Source organism: Melanotaenia boesemani, chromosome 18, assembly GCF_017639745.1.
Source record: "Melanotaenia boesemani isolate fMelBoe1 chromosome 18, fMelBoe1.pri, whole genome shotgun sequence".
Lineage (NCBI taxonomy): Eukaryota > Metazoa > Chordata > Actinopteri > Atheriniformes > Melanotaeniidae > Melanotaenia > Melanotaenia boesemani.
In genome coordinates this window covers 26,417,518-26,438,156 of record NC_055699.1, presented here as the reverse complement: position 1 = coordinate 26,438,156, position 20,639 = coordinate 26,417,518, and the positions used below count along the sequence as shown (strand labels likewise).

General features: G+C 42.0%; 1 protein-coding gene across 1 annotated transcript in view; it reads right to left on the bottom strand.

Annotated features, from left to right (window-relative positions):
• LOC121629264 (vegetative cell wall protein gp1-like) overlaps window positions 1–20,054 on the bottom strand; it is a 32,942-nt gene extending 12,888 nt beyond the window's left edge. The window contains exon 1 of the mRNA XM_041968897.1: window positions 19,910–20,054. Coding sequence (XP_041824831.1) covers window positions 19,910–20,054 — 145 coding nt within the window. The remainder of the gene's footprint in view (window positions 1–19,909) is intronic.
• Between the last annotated feature and the right edge of the window lie 585 nt (window positions 20,055–20,639).

Genomic DNA, 20,639 nt, shown 5'->3' with positions numbered 1-20,639 from the left:
TTATGAACATCTCCAACGTCCTTGTTTCCACATTATGTAGAACTCAGTAAATAATAATCATCTCTCTCTTCTGGTGAACGGAGGAATTAAACCAAGAAGCTTAAAACCTTGTGTGCTTCATGTGTCGGCCATCTTTGTTTTTAATATTTAAATTTTTATTGTGCTTTTCCGAGTTATAAACACAACAGGGTGAGCATCTCTCTTTCTTTCAGTTAGCTTCGTTAAAATTTTCTTTAATTAACAAGAGTTCAGTTAAAAGTCAAACCCAATCCAAACATGCAGGACACCTGGACACATGCTCCCAATTTCCTTAAAAGCGAGGGATGTTCTTGTAAACAAGTTCTCCTGCTGAACATGTCATCATTCAAACGGCATCCTCTTGGTGTTATGGCCTCCTTAATGAAAACGAAGCAGGATGGGAAACATCAGCCAAGGTTTCACAAGAAGCTTCTTCTCTCTAATGTCTGCGGAAGCTAGGCTGGCGGGGCTCAAAAAGTAAAAATCCTGCAGTCTGTCTGCTTGATTACGTCCACGATGAGTCAGTTAAGTGCACCTTTCCTCACCCCGCAGACAAACCTTAACTGTAAATGCCACAGTGATATTTCTACATTGCAGACCCCCCCTCCCCCTGCTATTTCCAGCTGAGCTTTGGTTTGACCCCGTCTATTGATGAGTGCAGACTGATCCGGACCCTGCGGGGGGACCATTTTGTCTTCCAAGCAGCAGATGCTATCATCATTAAATATCTGCTTACAAGTACAAGTGTTTCAACTGCAGTTAGTTTGCATTCCTGCAGAGAAGTCAGAATCCTGCAAATTATGGAGCTATTTTTACTGGTTTGGTTGCAAACTGTAGTCATTCATTTATTTAAATTTCATATTCTAATGCAAGTTAAATGAAATTCATACTGACATCTAGTATGCTGTAAAATGAAGTCCGACAAACCTACAGGGTCTCAATTAGAGCAGAGCTGTCTTTACCTTTGCAGCCCTGCGTTGTAATGAAGTCCGGTGGGATGGATTTGGAACATAAATGATGCTCGTTGCTCCTTTTAATTGATCACGTTACCATGTGGGGGGATTGTTTTATAAAATCTTGGCCCTCAGTGATGATTGTTTTGGTTGCATAATGCTGAACTCCTCTCTGAGGCATCGGTCCTCTGACATGTCGTTGGCTTTTCTGGCATTGGATAATAATTCCACAGGCAAACAAGTGCATGAAGAATACTGCTGATTCTCTAACAGTCTGTTTATTTATGCAGCCCTTTGTCAAGAGTTTGTCTCCGAGCACTTTGCAAAGAATACACCCGACTAATCAGCAGTCTATCATAGCAGTAAACAGTGAAATCTGCAGCAGTGCGAAAGCTGAGACATTAATTCACATCAAAGATGTGAAACTAACAGTACGGCTGGGCTTCTGATTCAGACATGTTTTTTTTTTAAATAAAAAAGCTTGTTACTACACAGTTTTTGCCACTGTTGGAGTTTGGAGATGAACTTTGCATGCATGCTTGTGCAACCTCATACGCTGGATACCGTCTACTAAAATGATGTGTCATGTGCAGGAGGTGAGTCTCTGAGATCCGATTCTTTGGAGAGAATCAGAAGAGTCGACTCTCAGGTTTTTCCTTTCACTGCTTTGCGCTCATAGAGCTCAGTAGTGATGCGTTATTCATAAACTAACCGACTCTAAGAGCCGATTCTTTGTAATGAACCAGAAGAATCTTTAAAAGGGGCGGGACTTTATTTTGATGGACACACCATGCGGTCAGTTCCATTACATTACAATTACTCAGCCCTCTAAAATCCACCAGCTTTCCTTCAAGAGCCTTCAGCAGTGACAAAGGACAGGAAGGTGTCTCCTTTCTGATTAAACAGCTTGATTCGTCTTCATCCAATCAGATGGAACAAGGGTAATGATGTTTGCAGAAGAACTTCTATTTTTTCTTTACAGATTTAAATCTTTTTTACAAGCGTGCCTTTTCTACAAATTCACAAACTGAAGTTTTTCAGGCAGATTTTTTTTTCACAATGTGAAAAAACTTGATTTACAAACACAAACTCTGAAATTTTGCAAACATTCATTTACAACTGCAACATCTTTATAGCTTCATACTGAGCCCATAGACTCAGTTATGTCCCATTCCTGCCGATGTGCAGCCGATGCTGGAAACAGCCTTCTTGCTAACAGCACTAACCAAGCTAAACAAACAAAATGGCTACATAGCTAATTTTGATCCACCAGTTTTACTACTGACAATAACCTAATATCCTATGCTTAATCTGGGACATGTTCACACTAGCACTGTTTGATCCATGTTAAATTAACCCTGGTCCGGTTCCACGGGTGGTCCGGTCCGTTTGGAGCAGTTGTTGTAATTGCATGATGTCGTCTAGGTGGTTTAGCCCGCTTGAGTAAAGAGTGTGACAGCAAACCAAACCAAACCAAAATGTTTGGAAGTCCTGCCTAATCGAACAGAATCCCTTGAACTACCCTGGTATGAGTGCATCCTCAGTAGCAGGTAGCTACCCGAAAACTACCCCCAGCCGTAACTAACACTACCACAATAATTACAACAACAATTCTGCTACTACTACTACTACTACTACTACTAAAAATAATAATAATAATAATAATAATAATAATAATAATAATAATAATAATAATTATTATTATAATAATAACAATATTAATATTAATGTGACCCATAAAGCAATTCCCCTCAAACAGAAATTCGGACTTCATGACTCCAGCTTGGAGCCGCTGGGCAGCGGCCACACAGACAACAGGTTAAGCATGGAGGCTTAAAAAGCTCTTTGGCCTATAATCTGGATGGTTCCAGTTCTAACAGCTGATGTATGAAAATCCTAAGTAGTGGTTTAGAAAAGGATGAAACTTTAGTGCCAGTAATGTTGCTTCTACCTGATTCAGAGTCAGGATGAATCAGGCCAAACTCTGCCTTTCTGGCTGGAAGAAAAGCTCTGAGTCTGCATCTTCTCAGTGATTGATCTTGAATGTGGAGACTCTAGTTTGTCCCCAGTCCTTAAATCTGGTTTATCGGCCTTTTTTCCATCCCCCGTCTGTCTCTGCTGACCTCGTGTATCCCTCTACATGCATATTAACAAAATGTGCCTCCTTCCTGAAAGTCGTTTATCCTAATGTGGGAGGAAGTTGCAGCTTTAACCGCCTTCCTCATGACTTATTCACAATAATGTGCGACAGTGACACTCTAATGGCATCCTGTTGGAGAGCCGGCCTAGTGTCCACCTAGAGTCAGATTAATAAGTGGTGGCAATCGATGGACCCCCCGGGGGGCACCCTTGGGGAGGAAATGGGACAACAGTATACACAGCATGTACATAATGGACCATATGTTTGACCAGCTGAATGCATGTGTGTTTGCAGTCTCCAGGGTAACTTCTGATGAATGAACAGATAAGAGTCTTACTGGTGGATAGAAATGGTTTTTTATAGCTTTTAGCTCCCAGTGATGAGCTGCTTTTGGATTCATTCATTTGTGAGTATTTTGAATATGAAAAGAATTTTCAGTCTGGAGTCAAGATGACCCCTTTTTCCTTAAAGTGCTTCTCCTCTTGCTGCTTCCTCTGTAAACCGTTCCCTCCTTAACATATTGACCCTGCAAAAAGCAAAACACACACAAGTGCTGCAATTTGGTGGTCAGAGGGAAACCATGAGAGGCAGAGCCCGGAGAGGAACGGAAACATCCCTGTAGTATTCCTGTTTTCTAATTCACTCCTGTTTCTTTTCCCAGTACACTCCCCAACGATGACAAGCCAATTAACCTGCATCATTAGTTAGAGAAGAAGCTCTTTTAAATGAAACCAGGAAGCAGAACTTTAGGTAGGTTTTGCATTATTGATCTAATGTCAGGGCTGGAAGCAGCGGTTGTCATTGGGGAGTTGACGCAGGCTGGAGCGAATTACTGTAATGGCTATCTGTGCCATCTGAAAATCAGCTATCATTGTTAACCACTAATGGGCTGTAACATACTGTTAGTGTGCTAGCTAATGCATTGCAGATTAGCTGGATTTGGTTTCTTCCTCTTCATCTGTTTCTAGGAGAAATTTAAAGGGCATTGTTTCGATGTGGATTTTACATTAAAGAACTGTTGTCACCACTTTTAAGAGCAAGTTGCTCATGAAGACACAAAGAAAAATATTTTTTTTCATCTAAACCAGTCTGTAGAAGCTGGAGCTTTTCATCCGAGTATAAACCAGTCAGCATCAGACATGATGTTTCTCAGCTTCAGATTATGAGGCTAAAATGATGTAAAATGAATGTATGAATAGATATAGCAGCATTAAGGCCGACCAGAAGAAGAAAACAGAATTTATTACTAACAGAACTTTGTAGAAATAACACACAGATCAACAGTGACCAAACCTTTTCTCATCTGCATCATTCTCTCAAGTCTTGGCTTTCAGGAGAAAAAATAATGGCACTGAAACAAACAACAGAAACTATTTCCACTGTTTCCACTTTTTCCTCATTTCCAGTTTTTTCTGCTACTATTTACCTGCTATCCTCACTAAACCAACTCCAGTTCAGCTGCTTTGTGGCGCCACCGTGCATCAGAAACGTCTTCTTGGCTTCATTCCAGCCATAGAGGAGCTTTATTTTTCTTCTTTTCAGACACACATAGAACTTTCTGCTCACTGGTTGATCTTTGGCTGCTCCTGATTGGACGTTACCGTCAATCTAAGCTCTCTGATTGGTGGAAAGTTTGACAGGAAGTGGCTTCATCATCATGTCCAGGTCTGAATAGAGGTCTCTTAGCAACACAGTAGTGACAGTGATTTTTTTTATGATGAAATGTGATAAATAATGCTGTTACCATGAATCATTGTGGATTTACCAGATAGAGTCTCTGAATAAAACTACATTTAGTGGCTGGATTGTAAACCTCCTGGACAGGATAGAAATGCCTGGAAAACTTCTGTAGATCACCTAAAGGGTAAAATATCCATCATAGTTTACCCCACAGAGCTACACACTGCTGTTCCAGAGACGCTGGTGATGGTAGAAGAGATGGACGTCCTAGATCGAGCCAAATTTTAAGGATTGATTAGTTTTTGTTTTTGTTGTTTATGTTTTGTAAAAGAAATATCTACCAGGACACACTGGGTTGCATCATCATTGATGTCCTGGGGTCATCGTGTGTTTCAGACATCATGAAATCAGCTCCAGCAGGGGTCGGTCAAGAATCAAATGGCACCAGTTTGAACATAAATCTTTTTTTTTACCACACCACTGTGATCTGGCAGCAGACTGCATGATGTGGGATTTTATGATGACCTTGCAACATCATCGTCCTGCACAACACTCCTCAACTTGTACTTCTTACTCTTCTTTTGGAAGGCTGTAGCTCAGAAGGATGGAACACATGTTGAAGTGTCCTCAAAAAGAAAGTAAACAGACTAATAGGCATCATGGTGTCATGCTGTGGAGCCTTCAGTTTAGTTATGCAGACATTAGTCAGAGACAGAGCTCCACTACAGAAAACATCACAGATCATTTTAAACTTACAGTAAAATCCTCCTCATCAGGTCCACCTTCTGGTACCCGGTCGGCCATGTTTAATTCTTGGTGTGATAGATGGAACCAGGTGGTGGAAACCTTTTGCTCCATATTGACATGACAGCATCACACAGTTGCTGCAGGTTTGTCGGCTGCATCCATGATGAGAATCTCCCGTTGCACCACATCCCAAAGCTGCTCTACTGGACTGAGATCTGGTGACTGAGAAGGCCGTTGGAGTCCAGAGAACTCATCGTCATGTTCTAGAAAGCAGGTGGAGATGATCTGAGCTTTGTGACATGGTGCATTATCCTGCTGGAAGTAGCCATCAGGAATGGACATTACCTTAATTTAAATATGAGAAAATAATTGAATTTTTGTGTTTAAAAAAACGCAGAATCACCTTCAGCTGCCTGATTTATGGTTTAGCTCTAGGTCAGCTCTGATGGGGATCAATAATAACCAGGATTATACATCCACATATGATAAATAAATAATCAGTGAAGTTTCAAACTCTCTCACATGCATTTTTCATGATCCCTTCATCATTTTTACTACCAAAAACCTTGCTGATAAGCATTGCATTTCCACATCCTTCATCATACTCTGAGGGGTTTTGTGAGATACAATGAAAATATTATTTTAATGGAATATTAACGACCAGAAAGAAGATTCGCTAATATCTCATCACCCATAAAAAAGCCTGAATAATGGTGAGTTTAAATTTCTCATTGCAGCAGAGAGCAGTGGTGTACTTTTTAATAGGATGAAGAGTTATATTGAATTTAAGCTGGTGAAGACGGAAAAAAGGTGAATTTCACCCAGTTTAGATTTAGTTCAGAGAGTCATGAACTCAGACAGAAAGTTTCCTCCACCTTTTTCCCCCACATTGCTTTCTTTAAAAGACCCAGGCTTGATGGAGGTTCGTTAGAAATGCAGGCGTGCTTCAGTAAAGTGATATGTAAGCAGGAAAGAAAGCCAGTGGAGAACAAGCCGCTTTGCCATGGCACCGCCTCTCTGTGCCATGAGCATGCCTCATTACCTTCAAAGAGCATTTTCAAGCAGCGTTTCGGGAGGCTCGCCAACGTTTCTTTTTTCCTCAGGAAATTTTCAAAACAATTTGGTTTTGCCATCTTTATTTTTGTGATTTGAGCGTTGAATAATTGATGTTCTCTCTGCTTTGCCTCATCAGGCTCGGCACAGGGCTTGGTGCACCATCCCTCCCTCCACCCATCCTTCCCTCCACCCATCCTTCCATCCCTCCCTCCCTCCACCATTCTGGCTGATTGTCAATGTTAAAGAAAGAGGGATCATAAATATAAAGATATCATTGTACACAGGTGTAATGTTCAAAGATGAGGACTGCGAGTAATAACCAATAAAGGGCGAGTCATTAGCCCCAAGCGGTCACACGTACAAGAAATAACATATTGAGTATCATTGACTGAATTAATCAATTTTACAGCTTCTTGCTTGCTTTTTATTTGCTTGTGCAGGTCAGACGTTTTAGCATCCCTGAGCTGCAAGAAAGACAGAAGCATTCAGCACTTTTTTTTCTCTAACATATATAACTCCTGGGGTTATTCTTCTCAAAGGGCTTTAAAATGAAGAGTGAGGCAAACCTGCTCAACCAGACGTAACTCAATTTGCTTAAATATTCTCTGACTTTGTGGCATTATCAGCTAGCTCAGGCCTCTAGTTATTTTTCCCTCTGCTTCATAGAAGAGATGCAATTATAGATGCTCTGTTATATGTAGAGGATGTGTTTGTATTTACACGCATGCATGCACATGTGCGACGGGTGGGCAGGCAGGATTTGAACATGGTGGACTGAGCACAATGAGCTGTAGCACTCATTCTTCTGCCTCTTGACTGCCTGCAGGCAGAGCTCACCTGGAATCCCCCTCATGACCTTTCACCTCCTCGGAAAATCCTGGACCAGTGATGTCTTTTACTGCGAGGGACGAATTTAAATGAATTTGGGAACTTCACAAATAGGGAAGCAACAAAATGTTGGGACGCTGCAAAACGTAAATATAAACAGAATCTCATCAGGTCATATTTTATTACCAGTAGAAGATAATCAACACATCAGATGATGAAACTGAGACATTTTACCATGGGATGGAAAATATGAGCTGAGTGTTAATCTGATGGCAATAACATGTCTAAAAATTTGGAACATCCTCTGTTGCCCCAACCAGATCAGAAGACACCCCCCCACCCCCCGCGCTTATTCTGAAGTTAGTCTTACCACATTTAACCCCATTCATTCTGCACATAAAGAAATAATGGAAATGATGATGTCAGAAAGACTAGGCTTGACCTTTGCAGCCCTGTTTCATGGGAAGAACTTTAAAACAAAGTGACAAAGTTTCCTCCTGGGTTGGAATTGCAGAGGAATTTAGGCACTAATATCAATTACACCAAGAGCTCACCAACTATTTTATCTGGGAAATGTTACTCTGACATGAAAGAGGAAAAGACTACAAACCCAAATCCTAAAAAACGTTGGGACGTTGTGTGAAATTTAACTACAAACAGAATCCATTGATTTTCAAATCCCATCAACTCATATTTTATTCCCAGTAGAAGATAAACAACATATCAGATGATGAAACTGAAACATTTTCAGCAACATGAACAATAAAAGGCTGGAAAAGTAAATCAGAAACACCTGGAGGAGCATTTGAAAACTAATCAGTTTAATTGGCAACATGTCAGTAACATGACTGGGTATAAAAGGAGCATTTCAGAGAGGCAGAGTCTCTCAGATGGAAAGATGGACAGAGGTTTGCCAATCTGAGATGAACTGGATCTAAAAATTGTAAAACAAGTTCAGAAAAATGTTCCTCAGACTTTGAAGATCCACCATCTACAGTGTAGAATATCATCAGAAGATTCAGAGAATCAGGAGGAATCTCCGTATGCACGGGAAAACGTTGAAATCCTGGTAATCTTTTGCATTATAAGCAGACATGATTCTCTACTGGAAACCACTGCATGGACTCATGAAGACTTCCAGAACTCACTGTCTGTGAACACAGTTCACCCTGAAATCCACAAATGCAGGTTTAAGCTCCATCATGCAAAGAAGAAGCCAGATGTGAACAGGATCCAAAAACAGTGCCGTCTTCTCTGGACCAAAGCTCATTTAAAATAGTCTGAGGCAAAGTGGAAACCTGGATGAAAATGTGAACTAGTTTCTGGAAAGCATGGACGGCGTGTCCTGCAGACTAAAGAGGAGAGGGAGCATCCAGCTTGTTATCAGTGGACAGGTGAAAAGCTGCATCTCTGATGGGATGGGGCTGCATTAATGTCTATGGCGTGGGCAGCTTCCACATCTGTGAAGCTCCATCAATGCTGAAAAGTACATGGAGGTTTTAGAGCAACATCTGCTCCCATCCAGACGACGTCTCTTTCAGGGAAGACCTTGCAGATTTTAGCAAGACAATGCTGAACCACATCCTGCTTCCATCATAACAGCATGGCTTCACAGGAGAAGAGTCCGGCTGCTGAACTGGCCTGCCTGCAGTCCAGACTTTTCACCAATACTAAACATCTGGAGCATCATGGAAGCAGAAATCCAGCAACCAAGGTCCAGGACTGTAGAGCAGCTAGAATCCTCCTCACTTCCCAGATGTTTCCAGACAGTTGTTAGAAGAAGAGAGGATGCTACACCATGCTGAACATCACCCTGGAACTACTTTTTCCAGACATGTTGCTGCCATCAGATTCACTATCAGCTCATATTTTCCATCACATGGTAAAATGTTTCGGTTTCATCATCTGAGATGTTGTTTATCTTCTACTGGTAGTAAATGTGACCTGATGAGGTTTGGAAATCAGTAAATTCTGTTTATGTTTACATTTTACGCAGCGTCCTTTCAGCACTCTTCTTTTAGAAGCTGCTTATTTGGATTTAAGGTTGTATTTTAACAGTCTGAGGCAGCGTTCTGAAAGCACTCTGTACTTTGCAGATCCTCATTCTGGAGTCTCTCCAGAATAACTAAAAGGAGATCATCTAACATGAATGCCAAGATATATCATTTGCTTTCCAGGCAGACATGACATAAACCATAATAACATTTTGGAAGGGAAAGCGGTTGTTTCATAACCTTACTCTGCATGTCTCTCAGGGAAAAGACTATTCCATCCCTCAAACATATTTTCCTTGTTATGCTGAGTGTTTCTGACGGTCTGGGCTGTAAAATCCAGCAGGGTCTAAAAGACCGACCTTGAACGACTCTGTGATTTTTGTTGGTTTGAAAACATGAGGAGGATCCAGGTTTTTTGTTTAAGCAGCACTCAGAGATGTGCTGCCTGAGTGCTGTCGTCAGCAGATGCCATTGCTCCTACAGATCCACTTATCTGGTTTTCTTCCCAACATTCCCAGTCAAGTGTTTGAGGTCAAGCATGTTGACCCTTCCTGCAGCCACCACTGATGGACCAGTATCTGATAGATGTGGACTACCTCCCTCTTTATCCTGCTCTCTGTCTCTCTTAAGCTCTCTATCTCCAGCAGAGATGAAGAGAGCTGTCCAGGATCCCTAGGGGCCTAAATCAAAGTTGACCCCTCTGGGGCCAGACTCGGGGAGGGGTGGGGCCTGGAGCAGCTTTCAGGTTCAAAGGCCTTTATCACCTCCAGAAGTTGACCACTGTCACCTCCAGTTGAGCCGACTGCCTTTGATTGCCTCCCTGTCCTCTTGCATCTACCCGGGGTTATCCGCCTCCGCTGACACATGCTAAAGGCTGTTAGCTTTGATAGCGACGCTCTGCAGAGGGGAAGCCGCTGAGCTGCTGTCAGACAGGACATATAGATGTCGTAGCTCCAGTGTTTAACTCCACCACATGCCTCCTTCCTTTGATTAATGCTGTCCTTCAGTGTGAGTGTCTCTATCGACACCAGGCTTGTCGTAGTTTAACAAATTCAGATGAAATTTGCCGACACAACCATTTTTTTCTTTTTCTTGGTGTCAGAGTTTGACTGAAACCCCATGTAAATCAAGTTAATGGCAGCAGACTCCGATGGCATTTGATTTTTCCTCCGACAGCGCATCACATTGTGAGGAGGAGGCACATGGAATGTATTCTGAGGAGGCTGGAGGAGGGCAACGTGCCTCATTGGCTTTCCTGTGATGTCCTCCACCACTTTGAAGATGTCCTCCAGCGCCATTCACCTTTGAATTCTTATCACGGCCCAATAGATCAGTAGTGAAATATACCCTCAAAAGTTATGAATTCATGAATTTTACACAGGAATATCTTTCACCAAGTCCGTATCACCAAGGGGAAAGTTTCCTCGCTCAGAGCCAAAGTTGCTGCCTGTTAAAGAAATAAAAAAGGAAAAAAGATGGAGATAGAGGCATTGATATTCAATGCTAACACCTGCATCATGTTTCCTGGAATTAACTTTATGTACGGGAGGGTCTGTGCTTATTTCATATAAAGGTCACCTTTTTATAAGACTGATAAAGGTTGGGATCACGCAGCGTGGAATAAAAATGATGTACCATGCTTCCTGTTGTCTGAGGAGCATTAGGTATGCAGGAAAGACTGACATCGTGCATGTGGAACACAGGATTTATAAACCGAGTACACCAGTTTCTGTGTAACAGTGGGTTCAGATGCACACACACGTCTACGAATGATGAAACAAAAAATATATTTACACACAAATTACAAAAATGTACAAACATTAAATTTACACAGTTTTTTTTGTTACCTTTAGCCTCACACATCCATCAGTTCTGTGTATAAAAAGGTTCCTACAAATAAAAACCGTTATATGTTCATGAATCACTTGACACGCACAGAGATGGTTGGTGACGGACGGACAGACAAATCCCTGGATGTGTGAACGGACCTCTCATGCAGTTTGAACTGATGTGTATGTAAATGCAGTTTGTTCATGCATGTGAGAAGATTCATGCAACAATTCGTTATCGTTAGTCTTTTTTAAACATGAAACTTTTAGATTTGTGGTGTTGCAGGTGAAAAGTTTGTGTATTAAATATTAATGTTTGTACATTTTTGTAAGTGTTTTGCAAATTTATTTTGTGCTTGTGAGTTCCCGCGTGTGTGTGTATGTGTGTGTGTGTGTGTGTGTGTGTGTGCATTTGAACACACATTTGCAAGAATCCGAAATTACGCACAAAAAGGTTTATAAATCCTTTGTTACACATGCAGGATGTCGTTCTTCCTCTGCAGAAATAAAGAACGTGCATGTGGTTACTGGGGGAGCTCTCCTGCAATAACTGAGACTTTGTTATTCCTGATTCCTGCTGCGTGTCGGAGTTCAGATGTGTTCTCTCCGGCTGCTGCTGTGTTTCCTATAACAGTTCCAGCACTGACTCACTTGCAAACAATCACATTTGAACAAGCGTGTGTGCATTAACGCCGCGTCTCAGATGCAGATAAGCAGCTGTGATTTACGCGGCTTTTCCAGCCCTGAAGTGGACTGACTCACATCAAGCCTTGCTTGGTACGGCATGGCACCGCTCAGGCCTGCACGGATTCTGGGAAATGGCCACAGAGAACAGAATAAACAACTGTGATTTACTTCTCTTGTATTCCTCGGTGAATGGAGCCGGGCAGCGGTCACCGGGGGCCTCTGGTCTCTCTGAGAGCAGCAGGGCCGATTGTCCCAGCGGTCGACTGGAACAAGGAAGCAGCTGGAAGTGTGAGAACACACACCGGATTAACAATAGGGAAACACACACTCGCACAGAGCCGACATGCACGGTATTACATCCTCTCTGCTTATCAGGCTGCATCTGTTTCCTGGAGCTCACAGCGGCTGACCAACAGCATGGAGCATAGCGGCAGGAACACGGGTCCGAATGCTCCTCATCGCTCGTCTTCCCAGAGCTCAGCTCCCAGATGGACCCACTCATTTATTTCAGTAAACACACAGGATGTTCAGCATGTCCTCATTAAAGTGGACAGTGTTGACATGTTAACATAGACGAGGTGACGGAAACTATGAGTTTACTTTGTTTATCTGGGAATCAAACCAGTGATGGAAGAGTTTCTGTCTGTAATACCTTTAACCACAGCATAGTTCCAACATGACAGATGGTAAAATCAACTCAGAATCCTTTCAAATCCACATATTTGATTTAAAAATGTTCCATAACTGGCTCTGCTATACATTACGTCTCACTGCTTTTGCTTTCTAGCCTCCTGGATGGTGTAACCGCCTCCTTGTTGGTGTTCCAGCAGCATCTCTAAAGCTCTTCTGTTCCCAGAGCTACTTCAGCGTTTTCTTCTTCATTTATGTTTTAAAAATCCACTTACATACTGTATGAACAAACCTAGTTGCCTTATTGTTGATCAGGTTCTTTTTCTATTTTATCATTTACCTCAAGTGTAACAAATAAAATGAGTAAAAGAAAAAAGGAGAGTGGGAGAATTTGTTTGACTCTGCTTCGAGCACTTCAGACTGTAAAGCAGACCGAGGTTGTGATGAAGCCGCGTGTTTTGCACCCAGCACGATGCACCACAGGATGTAAATGAGACCTTGATTGCGTTAGTAACCATTTTCTCCCCCAATGCACGGCACACACAGATGTTAGGGATCCTTGAACCGGCCTGCAGGGGTTAAGCATGGTGAAGCTGTGCAGCTGTGAGAGATTTCCCTCTCCACCCACCTTCTGTCCCTGCACAGCTTCATCTTTCCTTCCCACACAGCAGCATCGCTCGCCTCCAGCTGACCTGCACCGTACGGGCTGCAAAAACTTTTGCTGCCATAACCCAGCTGGATTTATCAGCATGTGTGTTTGGAGGCAAAAAATTCCGTCATGCTTCACTCCTTCCACTTCACAATGCGAACACACAAAGGATGGGGTTGTGAATTAAAGAGGAGCAGACATGGGGAACAATGACACCAACAAAATGTCTGAGTCTGTTCAGACACATCTAAATCCTTCCTCTTATCTTGGGTTCCCCGCTGATGATTCATTATCACTGCTCCAAACAAAATCCCTCTGAATGGAGAGTATCAGAGTGGCGATAGGACATGAACAAAACCGACCCGACAGGAGCCCCGCTACAACCACTCAGCATAGTATCTGCATAGTAAAAAAACAAATCTTTAACAGTGAATAGAATCCTCCATCTTTGCTGTTTTATAGCCCCCACTCTGCCCCCCTCTCTGATCTTCTTGTAAAACGTTTTGTTTTCGCCTTCATCAGTTTTCTCATTTACAAAGTGAAGCTAAGTGACCCAATTACAGGAGAATCCAGGGATCGCCCCCACATTCACCTTAGAACCACCATGAGGATCCAAAAAGAAGTGAAGCCCAAGACAGACTATGATAGGAAGAGTCAATCCTTCACTATAAAAGCTCCTTCATCTCCATGGAAACCAGCAGGACCTTCATGATTCATTTCAAACAAAAGCAGAGTCATGGGAGAACATTAGCAGAGTTTTTAGAGCTGGAATCAAACATTTCACCACAAAACAGCAACAGTAAGACATTCTTTCTGGTTCAGGCTGCTAGCTCCAGAGTTTCTGTCCCACAGTGATGAAACAGACGTCTTTGTAACCAGCAGAGTCTCGGCTTTCACGCGACTCCTTGTTTGTGTGGAGAAATTAGCAGAATCTCTAAAGTGGATGGAGATGTTCTCACGGTTTTCTACATTCTCATGCTTGGGGTTTGAACTGTGTTCAGTTTGGATGTCAGTGCTTGGTAAAGCCTTTTAGCTGAGTTTCTCCTGTCATGTTGCTATGCTACATGTTAGCATTGCTGCTTCCTGGTGGCTGCTAACATCTTCTGTACTGTAGGATTTGTGCAGGGAGATCTCATCAAGAAGAGGTAAGAAATCTAAGCAAAACTGGGTCCTGCTGCTGAAGCACCATCAGGAAGCCACTTAACATGTGCATTTCTGAGCCTGCTCCAACCCTTCTCTCCCACCCCTTCCAATCTGTCTACAGACACATCACAGCTCTGCGGAGGCAGCAAAAAAGATCAATGACCTGCTTCTGCCAGTTCAAGCCAAGACTGTGAGCTCTTTGCCGTAATCTGCGCTCCATCGACGATAAAACCCACAAAGCAGACAGGTTCTCTGCAGGTCTGTAAACACACGTTGTGCTTTATTTGTTTTCAACCTCTGCTTGGCTGCTGCTTTTGGCAGTTACTGTCAAAAACAGCAGCCGTTCACATACAGACGAGCAAATGATTCATTCTGGGGTTTAATGCTGGTCCATAAAGTAACACGACTGCTGTGCGTCAAGTCAGATGTTTGGCCCTTGAGCTATAGACCATTCACAGGAAAAAAAAGTGCAAGAACAAGACCTGCCGGCAGCCAGCTGCTTCATACCAGGAACCTGATTCCAGTACTGGATCTGACCGAGCAACGGGACTAATATGACAAATACTTGGAGCGGCCTGCTTGCCAAAAGCCCTCACGGTTAATGACAGGAGATGGCGGTTAATCACATCCTCATGCAGAGATCAGGGTGCAGCTCAGGGGAGCGAAGGTCTCATTGTAACCTGCCAGCACAATTATCTTTTAGCAATTACAGCGATCGCCATTCAGGACACCTCAGCAGAAAGCCGACAACAAAGAGATGTCTGCCAGGCATCACAGTGAGGCGAGGCGGCTTGTAGGTCAAACGCAGGACAGAGGTTACCCTTAAAAAGTTCTTCCTCTCATGTTACATCCAGTCAGAATCAATTTATCACAAACACTCAGAGAAAACAGCTGGAGGAGAAAATGTTCCAGGTCTAAGATTGTCACCGTTTGTTGTCTTTAATCTATCACGAATGTGGGGGCGATCCCTGGATTCTCCTGACTCTGATCATCGGCTGATGGGTTCCTGAGATACTTACCTGCATACATTATCTATTAAAACACCTAGAAAATGGCTCAGGTTCTCCTGTACTAGGACTAAGACAAAAAGTAATCCTCGGGCTATTTTACTCATTCCTAGATGAATTGGGCTGCCATCACTGAAAGTATTTACATTTTCTACTGTGTTGTAGGTGAATTTACTCCGACACGGTAACACATCTTGATTCTGATACTTCTGTAGCACACGTCTCAGCTTTCTGTAGAAACCAGGATTATACATTCAGCCCTGGTAGCTGATAAGATATACTGTACTTATTTTGGATGTCATTTCAGACAGGAGGCAGAATAAAAAGATTTTGTCAAGAAGAGTTTAAACAGCTTAAAATGCTGTCAGTGGTCAGTGTGATGGCTACATGTGTTTTATCCATATGGAAACCAGAGAAACACATGTTGTGGCTGTATTTAGTTCACAGGATCATCTGTCCTATGCAGCCAACATCTGTTAGCCCAACCTACAGTGTGTGAAACAGATTGTGTACAGATGCAGTCATGATAAAAAAAAAAACTCTCTAATGGCCATATGCCCATTGAATCTAAAAGATTTTGCTCCACAGATGCATTTCTGAAATTGCATATAAAAGAAAAGTGGCACAAAAAAGGTGCTCTCAAGCCATGATTGTTTTGAACTAAAAAAAAAACATTCATGTCTTGCTTAATCCCATTTTGAAGCCATAACAGCTTTTACCCCAGTTAATTATTTCCAAATCTTAAACAAATACATAAGGTACAGGCTTCAATTGGATTTCAATGTGCAAGTCAGGCCTCTGGAGGCTGGAACTGCTGCTGTTCTCTATCCATTTTTACTCAAGGTAATCAAATGACTGATAATGTTGGCAGTGCGCTCTCAGAGATGAGGGGAAATGCACCATCTTACAAAGATAAGAAATCTGTTCCTGCTTTTTTTTCTTTTCCTCTTTTTTCTTTTTCTGATTGGATTACATCCGGGGAGGGTAATCCTTCATATTGCTCACTCTGGGAGTCCATGTAGACCAGAAAGCAAATGTGGAAGTGGGGGTGGAGAGAGGGGGCATCTGAATGGAAGAGGATTTGGAGATTTGAATCCCGAGACAAGCTGAGAAAATCTGGGTAGCGTTAGTAAATCAGTAACTCTGTGCTGTATCTCTCAGTAAAGGCTGATGAGGCATCCTGCAGCGTTTAAGGAGATTCCTCCTGTACAGCACTTGTGAATATCTCTCTTAAAATTAATTATGCATTATTACATTTTCAAATATTCTCAAACTAATTCCCTGTGGGGGTTAGCAGACACAAATCAGGTCTTATTAATAACCTTTACCTTCCTTCCTTTGGTGACAGAATGCAGAAAACTGGACGGGATCAAAGCTGACTTTTCCCTGGTGAGTTGGAGGGATGACTCGGTACAGGTGGTTCTGATCAGGTTTTTGGAGTATCATGCAAATTTAAACATCATGTCCTGGTTCGTAAACTCTAAAAGAAATGAATCTATAATCTATAATCTATAATTCACCAAAATAAAGTTAACAGGATAACGTAATTGTCGTGAAATTGGCTGGCTTCATTCTCATTCATGACAGTCTAGCCAAAAAGCTGCTTATTTCTATAAGGATCAAAGTTGGGTACAGACTAATGAACATATGAGTCAAACCAACATGCTAAAACATGTTAATATCAGCACAAGGAAACTGAGGACAGCGGCAAACCAAATATCTGATTATAATTATGCTGACGACATCCAGCTCTATATTATTGATTCACCGGGGGACTCTGGTCCCAAACAAAGCTTCAGTTTGTGTCTCGGTCAAATTTGGATGTTCTAGAATTTTCTTCAGCTAAATAAAAACAAATCTGATATGATTGTCTTTAGAAGCAAAGATGATGGTCCAGTGATTAGTGTCCAGCTTCAGTCAGCTATGTTAAAATTGAGTCAGTACATTTCTATTACTCCATGATGTCTCCTCCATCCATCGGCTGCATGCTGGCTGTATCCTTTCATTCACGAGCTGCTGCCTGAACAAATCCAGAAACAAATACTGTCTTATCTTTTTCTTCTGATCATACACAACACACTGGGTTGTATTTATTTTATTTATTTATCTTATTGTTTATTTGACAGGGACATTGCACAATCACACGACTGTGCCAGAGTTAGCTAAGAGCCAATTAGCATCTGCAGTACCTGGGCAGGTACAACAGGACATTACATAAAACAATATTAGCTATAAAATACAATATTACACTATAGTAGTGAATATAAATAGTATTAAAAGGCCCCAGTTTATTTATAGCAGCTTTAAAATGTATACAATGTGCTGTATTAATAAACTTGTTTTGCCTCATGTGTTAATAAATATCAGACTTCAAACAATTTCATCAGTACTTCGGTTTAGCCTTGATCAACCCTTTAATTATGTATGCATCATATCTGATACAGTTTCAGAGACCTTTTGCATCCCTTTATGGTAAAAACTTTGTTCAAAACCCTGGTGGATACCCATGCACTAGAATAATTTTGACATCTTGTACAGTAATAAACTGTAAATACACAAATTTATTTTTGTTAATTATTTTTTTACAGTTTGTTAAGGGGCCAAATAAAGACTTCAGATTAGAATAATTTTCTCCCCATTTTTTTCTAGAGTTGGGCTTTAAAGGGTTAATTCATTTAATGGGTTTATCTTCCATCTCCTCTCAGAACCAGCTCTGCCTGTTTCTAAAAGCGATTGGCTGTTTGTGGGCGACGTTACCGTCCTCTGGCCTGAGGTCTTTGCAGTGTTTGGAGCAGCTGTCTGTCTGACTGATTGACCTCTGGGGACATGAGTTTGACTACAACCGCAGTGGTGGACTCAGAGAATGAAAGGCATTAGATGCAGCTGACAGATAGTCACCTTTCTTGTCTCCTGTGAACAAGACAACCATCACTTTCTCTTAATGCCTGAGAGGTGGAAGAAATGTGAGGAACTGTTTCCAGAATTGTTGCACTGCAGAAGGAAAGGCAGCAGCAACAATAAATCAAGCTAAACTAAAATAGGAAAAGAATTGAGTTTAAAGACATGACTAGCTCTTAATCTGAAAGCTTCTTTTCTGCTAAATGTTTGTCTTTGTGCTCTTTTCTGTCAAAAAGCAAACACTTGTCAGCGAGGCAGATCTTGTCTTCTAGCAGTCCTCAGACAGTAGGTCAGATTGGAAGAGACTTAAAACTTGTTTACATTCTCAGAGACCTTGTCACAAAATCCAGAAACGCCTGAGGTGAAATGAGTCACTCTCTCCTATCAGGTCACACCGTGCAGGTTCGTTCAGACCCTCTTGGTATGCAGCCTGTACAGACCTGCTCAGTTCCCTCTCTGAGCACAGACGTAAAATTAATACGACCCCATATTTTCAACACATCATCATTACTTTGCAAGACAAACATTTAATCTCACTGCAATACCACACTGAGCAAATGATCTCGGGTCTCATCCTATCAGCCCATAAATGAGATGATATTGAATTAGATTAGACGAGAAAATGAGGTGTTCACGCCAATTGAAAGCAATCAAGGTGGCTGAATCAAAGGATAATGAAAGCCTCTGAAGCTAATCCAAGCCTGCAAAGGGCTCTTTGACCAATAGTGGCTGTTTGTCAAGTGAATAATAATAAAAACAACAAACAATAAAGAGGAACAGCATTACACAGTAAAGAGGTTAATGGCTTAACAACATTTGGGTTGAAAACAATATGGAGTTCACCAACTGTGTTAGAGAATAGAAGGAGCTATCACTGTCGAAACCGGAGACTGGAACGGATCTAATTTTAGTATAATTTATGCCAAGGTAGATTACAAGCATCCAGTAGTGTTAACCTGGGTAATGAAAGTCAGAACAGCAAACAAGCAAATATAAAATATGTGTCAAACATCTCATAGTCTGACTTTGTTCACGAGAAATCAGAAAAGGTGACCATGCACCATGCACATCAAAATTCTATATAAATACTCCCCTCCACGTCATCAGCTCCACCTGTTCAGCTTGCTGTTAATGCTCACATCTAACCAGCCAGTCACAGGGCAGCATGTAGTCATGTAGACGTGGTGAAGACGACTTGCTGAAGTTCAACCTGAGCATCAGAATGAGAAAGAAAGAAGATTTAAGTGACTCTGAATGTGGCATGATTGTTGGTCTGAGTATTTACTGGGATTTTCAAACACAACCATCTCTAAGGTTTCCAGAGAATGGTCTGAAGAAGAAAAAATATCCAGTAAGCAGCAGTTGTCCGGACCAGAATGCAGCAGGAGACCACACCGGGTATTTCCATTTCAGCTCCACATTCAGATGGTGGGCTCAGAATTTGGTGGAAACATCATGAAAACATGGATCCATCCTGCCTTGGATCAACAGTTAACCACCACAGCCTACCTGAGTATTGTTGCTGACCATGTCCATCCCTTTATGACCACAGTGTAGCATCTTCTAAATGCTACTTCCAGCAGGATAATGCACCATGTTACAAAGATCATCAGATCATCTCCACCTGCTTTCTAGAGTAAGTTCACTGACAGAACTCCAGGTCCATGATGGAGCAGAACTCCAGGTCCACAATGGAGCGGAACTCCAGGTCCACAATGGAGCGGAACTCCAGGTCCACAATGGAGCGGAACTCCAGGCCCATTGTCCATTGGCCCATACGTGGCGTTGACTCCATGCGAGTATGGCTACCAGAATTCAGTCACATGACCTCATACTTGGACCACAACAGGCCCACATTACATTTGCTGTAATCCACATCCAAGCCTAAAACTGATGTCTGGACCTCATCTGGCCCACAAGACGTTTACTGTTACCTATGTCCCAGCTAAAAGCTGATGTGTGGACCTCATCTGGACTAAAAGCTGCTTACTCTATTCTGTGTCCAAGACAAAATCTGACACCTGGACCACATCTGGCCCACAAAACACTTACTGTAACCTTTGTCCCAGCCTAAAATTGACATCTGGCCCACAGGACGGTTACTATAACCTATTTGCCCCAGACAAAAACTGACATCAGGACCACATCTGGCCCACAAGATTCTCACTTAAACCTATTTCCCAGCTAAAAACTGATATCTGGACCACATCTGGAAAACAAGATGCTTACTGTTTCCTGTGTTCAAGAAAAAATCTGACATCTGGACAACATCTGGCCCACAAAATGTTTACTGTAACCTATGTCCCAGCCTAAAACTGACATCTGGACCACATCTGGTCTACACAATGCTTGCCTCTGCCGTAACTGAGCTATAAGTCCC